The following is a 6,676-nucleotide window of genomic DNA, read 5'->3' as shown; positions in this document are numbered from 1 at the left end:
TCTGGCTTATCTATATATATCCTATCTTGGTTACAGGGTCATATCACTGATTACTTTCAGATTTCTTTCATGTCACTTATGTCACTCTGTAATCAAAAAATGTTAATTTTCTAGTAACATGAACAGACCCTAAGTTAACACCTCAAATTTTATTTTACAATTTAAAAATTTTAAATTTGCATCTGAGACAAATTAAAAGGAGAGTCAAATATAAAATTTTGTAGATATCATAATGACCCATCCCAGCAAAATTTTAATAATTAAGACATAGGTGATTGGAAGCTCTGAATAATTTTCAGGGTTGTTTGGACATTAGCTGATCAATACCCTATGAAAAACTTACTTTTATGATGATTCTGATGGACTGAAATTGTGTACTAGATTCTGAATCACAAAATTTTACATAGATTAAGAAATAATGAGATGGATCATTAGAAGTAATTTTACTTAGAACCTGTTAATGCAACGTGTGGCCCTTGATTTCAAAGGCAATAGAATTAGCTGTTAAAAATATAGATTCTGGGGGTGGGCTGCCGGGAACAGGGCGGAGTGCGGCCGCACGGGTGCGTCAAGGGGGAGAGGCAGCCGCTGCAATAGACGTGTTCCTCATGATCCGGCGCCACAAGACCACCATCTTCATGGACGCCAAGGAATCGAGCACCGTGTTCGAGCTGAAGCGCATTGTCCAGGGCATCCTCAAGTGGCCGCTGGTGGAGCAGCAGCTGTACAAGGACGACCAGCTTCTGGACGACAGAAAGACATTGGGCGAGTGTGGCTTCACCAGCCAGACAGCATGGCCTCAGGCCCCAGCCACTGTGGGGCTAGGCTTCAAAGCAGATGAAGCCTTTGAGACCCTGCACATCCAGCCCTTCTCCAGCCCACGTGAGCTGCTGGAGGTGATGAAGCCACAGGACTGAGGAAGCAGCGCCAATGAACAGGCTCTGCAGTGAGAGTCCCCCTCCCACCAACTGCACCCCAATAAGAGATTTGGGTGCCCCCCCAAAAAAATACAGAATCTGGGACTTCCCTGGTGGTGCAGTGGTTAAGAATCTGCCTGCCAAAGCAAGGGACGTGGATTTGAGCCCTGGTCCAGGACGATCCCACATGCCGCGGAGCAACTAAGCCCGTGCGCCACAACTACTGAGCCTGTGCTGTAGAGATCGAGAGCCACAACTACTGAGCCTGAGTGCCACAACTACTGAAGCCTGCACACCTAGAGCCCGTGCTCCACAACAAGAGAAGCCACGGCAATGAGAAGCCTGTGCACCGCAAAGAGTAGCCCATGCTGGCTGCAACTAGAGAAAGCCCGGGCGCAGCAAGGAGGACCCAACACAGCCAAAAATAAATAAATCAGTTAAAAAGAAAACCATATATATATATATATATATATATAAAACTACAGAATCTTGGTCCCCCTTCCAAATCTACTGAATCAGAATCTGCATTTTAATAAGATCCCCAGGGAATTTGTATGCACATTACAGTTTGAGAAGCACTGGTCTGGGTCATCATTATAGTAATTAGTATTGTTATGGGTTGAAATGTGAACTCAAAACACCCACTGGTTTTTACGTTTTAGTCTAGAGATGAGCTGACCACATGTAAGTCCTGATATTTTTTAGGCAAAAAGGTAGTTTGAGAGAAAAATGGGGAGAAAGAACTGAGGTCTCCTTTTATTTTAGACTTGATGTGATTGTCTGGTTGGCAAAAGCATCCATTCACAATTCTGCTATCCATTTTCTCTGGTCTTCTTTGTGGTCATACTCTGGCTCTCCTCTTTCCTTCTGCAGTCTTCCATATTCCTCAATTTAAAATCCCTGATTTTCAAAGGCAATAGTTTCTAGATTCTCAGCAGCCAAGTATTTATTGGGTAGAAATGAGTTAACCCAAGAAACGTTTGAAGTTGGCAGGATTCTGATGGTTCAGGAAATTTTGAAAATCATCAGATGGGGCTCTAAATATTGGAATGGTTGACAAGATTTTTCCAGGACATGGCAGATGTTGACTCACAGGAATTAATGTGATTAACCTTCAGCCAAAGTACGTTCAAGGCAGAGAGGTGAATCTGAGTCATTAGCTTTTGGTTCTGCAGCAATGAAAAATTACGGCATTTGCTCTGTCCATGCCCTTCCATACACAGATCACCTCATTTGTATCATTGCTCCTTCATGTTTCTTTTCAAAAGTATGAAATGCCAAGGTGAGTGACCAAAAGAGAGCAGCTATTCAGTATATGGCAATGACAACCAAGCTAAGGTTTTCTTCTCGTCAAATATTTCTATTGAGAACTCTTTTGTTTCTTCCTCTCTGTGCTTTCTTCTTGGAGAAGAAAGAGGCTTTTCAAAAGAGTTGCTGAAAAGTTACAATTTCTTCTCCTCTTAACTCCCCAACCTACTCCAATCTCTCCCCGGTGCTTTACCAAACCAGCATTTTCCAAGAACACCAAAGACCTAATTTTCAAATGTATTTGAAAAAAGATTAATTCTCAATCTACTTGAACTCAGAGAAGCGTTTGGTATGGTTGACCATTAGCTCCTCTAGAAACCATCTCCTCCCTTTGTTTCATGGGACACACATGCTCCTGGTTTGCCTCCCACGTCTCATCTCTATTTGCATAATCAGTTCCTAGCTCCTCATCTGCCTGCTCCTTTTTTTGAGTATTTCTTAGGGCTCCATCCTCTTCTCTTTCATTTTACTTCCCCTCCTGAAGCAATCTTATTCACCCTTTTGGCTTCAATTTAATCACTCCAATACTGTCAGTAATAATAACATTTAATGGTTGGTTGTAATGTGCCAGGCACTGTACTAAGCTCTTCATTTGACGTATCTAATTTATTCCTCATAACAGCTCCGAAATGTTTAACTCCATCCTGTGCTTCTCCTGAGTCTCAGAAATGCTCATACACACGTATACCAGAAAAGTACTTTGACTGTCTTGGAGGCACCTCAGAGGCGAAATGTTAAACATGGTATTCTTCATCTTTCCCACTCTACTTCATATAAAATCTATTCTTCCAAAATTGTCCCCAAAATCAGTTCGTGGTATCACCAACCACCAACTACTTGCTCAAGCCAGAAACCTAAGGGTCAGGCTTTTTTGATTCTTACATTTGACCACGCTGTCTAATCACTAAATCCTATTGATTTTAGTTCCTAAATATCTTTCTAATATGCCACTTCTCTTGATTTCCATTACTTTCAATCAACTCCATGGTTTCTCAACCTTCACACCATTGACATGTTCGATCAGATAATTCTTTGTTATGGTAGATTGTCCTGTGCATTGTAGGATGTTTAGCAGCATCCCTGGCTTCTACCAACTAGATGTCAATGACGGCCCTTCGTCCTTCCCCCCAGAGTTGTGACAATTAGAAATGTCTCCAGGCATTACCGAATGTTCACTGGGAAGCAGTAATGTCCCAGTTGAGAACTATGGCTTTAGTCCAAGTTAATATCATCTCCCTCTGTATTTAATACAACAGACTTAATTTGTCCTAAATGGTGAAAAACGCAAAAGTCACAACCCTTCTTAAAAACTTTAGCTTCTCCATGCTTTTAGAATAAAATCCAGAGTTCTTAAAAGTATTCCCAAAGATCTTAAAAACAGGTTTATTGAAATATAACTTATATACAAGACTGTACATATCTAATGTCCATAATTTGATGAGCTTGGACATGTGCATACCCATGAAACCAACACAACAGTCAAAAGTAATAAACATACCCATCACCTCCAAAAGTTTCTTCCTTGCCCCACTTTCTTTCTTTTGTGGTAAGAGCTCTTAACATGAGATCTATTCTCCTAATTTTTAAAAAGTGCACAACACAGTATTGTTAACTAGAGGTACTATGTTGTACTGTAGATCTCTAGAACTTATTCATCTTGAATAACTAAAACCTTATACCTATTGAACAAATCCCCACTCACCCTCTCCACTCCCCATCCCCTAGCCCCTAGCAACTGCCATTCTAATGTCTACTTCTATTAGTTTGACTATTTTTGATGCCTTATATAAGTGGAATCATGCAGTATCTGTCCTTCAGTGACTGGATCATTTCATTTAGCATAATCTTCTCCAGGCTTATCCATGTTGTTGCATATGACAGGATTTCCTTCTTTATCTATTCATCCATCAACAGACACTTAGGTTGTTTCCATACCTTGGCTACTGTGAATAATGCTGTGATAAACATGGGAGTGCAAACACCACTTTGAGATAGTGATTTCCCTTCCTTTGGATATACACCCAGAAGTGGGCTTTCTGGATTATATGGTAGCTCTATAGTGCTGCAACATTTACATTCCCACCAACAGTGTACAAGGCTTCCAATTTCTCCACATCCTACCCAACACTTGTTAATTTGTTTTTTGAGAATAGTCTTCCTTTTAAAAAATTATTGAAATATACTTGGCATAAAATTGTGTAAATTTAAGGTGTACGTGTTAATTTGTTATTATTTATATGAGGTGATATCTCATTGTGGTTTTGATTTGCGTTTGGTTGATGCCAGTGATGTTGAGCACCTTTTCATATATTTGTTGGCCATTTGTATGTCTTTGAAGAAATGTCTGTTCAAGTCCTTTGCCCATTTTTAAATTGGGTTATATATATATTTTGCTATTGAGTTGTAAGAGTTCCTTATATATTTTGAATATTAACCCCGTATCAGATATATGGTCTGCAAATATTTTCTCCCATTCCACAGGTTGCCATTTAATTCTGTTGATTGTTTTCTTTGCTGTGCAGAGCTTTCTAGTTTGATGTAGTCCCACATTTTTATTTTTGCTTTTGTTTGTGCTTTTGGTATCACGAACAAGAAAGCATTGTTAAGACCCTGTTTCCTTCTAGAAATTTTACAGTTTCAAGTCTTACATTTACATTTTTAATACATTTTGAGTTTATTTTTTTATAAGACAAGGGTCCAATTTCATTCTTTTGTATGTGGATATTCAGTTTTCCCCACACCATTGTTGCAAAGACTATCCTTTCGCCATTGTGTGTTCTTGGAATCCTTGTGGAAGATCAGTTGACTACTTATATGTCAGTTCATTTCTGGACTCTCTATTCTGTTCCATTGCTCTACATGTCTGTCTTTATGCCAGTAAAACACTGTTTTAATTACCTCAAGTGATCTACAGATTCAATGTTATCCCCATCAAAATCCCAATGGTATTTTTTACAGAAATATAAAAAAGTCCTAAAATTCAAATGGAACCATAAGTGACCTCAAGTAGCCAAAGCAATCTTGATGAAGAACAAAGCTGGAGGCATTACATTTTCTAATTTCAAAATATATTATAAATCTACAGTAATTTAAAAAAGCGTTCCCAAGTTTTGGCTCTTACTTATTCTTCAGTTTCCTTTTGGGCTGTATTGGATTTCCTTATATAAGCATTTCCTCAAAATACCAATTCTCTGTCCTTGGGCTTTTTGCAGCTCTTTTGTCCTTTGCTTGGAATGCTTCCACTTTCCCCCCTCCCTTCTCCTAGTCAATTGCCCATCATCCTTAAGGTCTCAGCTGACAAGTTACTTACTCAAAGAGATCCTTCTTAACCAGTACTGGTATTCCTCTCTACCAGACTAGGTTAATGACTCACGCTACCCAAACTATATGCTTCCATAACAAATTGCACTTCCTCTTTATATATATATATATGTTGTCCGCTTAGTACCTGTTACAATGCAGGGCACGTAGTACAAACTCAAGTGATTGAATGCTTTGGAGACTCTATTGGAAAGAAGCAGTGGTATCTCGTAGCCTATCAGGATGGGAAATTCAGAGATGTCTCATTAGCTACAAGAAGTAGGAACCATGAAGTCAGGGACCAAGGTCACATTTTCTATCTGCTGGGACCAAATGATCTCTTGTCTCTATTCTTCTTGCACCCTTGCTTTATCTGTTTCTTTCTGCACTTCACTCTTTTTACCCATGTCAAATCAGCCTTGACTCTATAAGAACTCCATTACTGGCTTGTCTAATACCAAGTAACAAGTGCAACTAAATCATAAGTTTTCTGTAGTGCACAATTCAGTGGCCCCATATCCTGAAATTAATGAGAAAGATGAACAGTGAGATGTATGCCCTTGATTCTATGGTTACTTCTTTGGTTTTCCAGAAACCAATAGAAAGACATATGAGAACTTAGAGAATTTTTTAAAAATCCTGAGCATCTCATGGACCCTCTTCCACAGAGCATCAGTGTTTGGTCCCAAAGAAACAAGGCCAAGAACTCTCATAATCTCCAAATGCTGACAGAGCCACCACTGAAAGCCAGCCAACATGAACTGACCCTTTTACTTGTTGAATGGACACCACAGGAAATGATCATCAGTGAAAGAACTAACTTGATTTGTCTGATGGCCCTACAGAGACAAAGTTTTATTTATTTTTAAAACAGAACTAGAAATAGTTCCTTAAATTTTTAATTTCACTGTAAAGCTTGCTACCAGGCATAGGCAATTATATGCTTTGAGGAGCATGTATGGTGAAGCAGATGCATTTATGCTGAGACACATTCAGAGAAGAAAAAGTGGGCAAATTATATGGGGGCATATGGGCTTTGGTAAAAGACTCAGCCAATTGTCCCCACATCTCAAGAGCGAGACACAGCTTATATTTTGGAATAGCGGAAATCACGCTTTTGTGGATGTAGATGAACGCTCAAGTGTGATACA

At 39.4% G+C, this 6,676-nt stretch overlaps 1 protein-coding gene across 1 annotated transcript; it reads left to right on the top strand.

The window, feature by feature from the left end:
- Positions 1-608: 608 nt before the first annotated feature.
- Positions 609-917, top strand: LOC116754799 (elongin-B-like). The gene has a single exon (XM_032633739.1). It carries the CDS (start codon positions 609-611, stop codon positions 915-917), a length of 309 nt encoding a protein of 102 aa, XP_032489630.1.
- Positions 918-6,676: the final 5,759 nt, after the last annotated feature.

This window comes from Phocoena sinus, chromosome 5 (genome assembly GCF_008692025.1).
Source record: "Phocoena sinus isolate mPhoSin1 chromosome 5, mPhoSin1.pri, whole genome shotgun sequence".
In the NCBI taxonomy this organism is placed as follows: Eukaryota; Metazoa; Chordata; class Mammalia; order Artiodactyla; family Phocoenidae; genus Phocoena; species Phocoena sinus.
This window is presented reverse-complemented; position numbering and strand designations above follow the sequence as displayed.

Bases quoted from the DNA above. Each gene is read 5' to 3' on its own strand.
- LOC116754799 (XM_032633739.1), top strand. From the start codon at position 609: ATGATCCGGCGCCACAAGACCACCATCTTCATGGACGCCAAGGAATCG.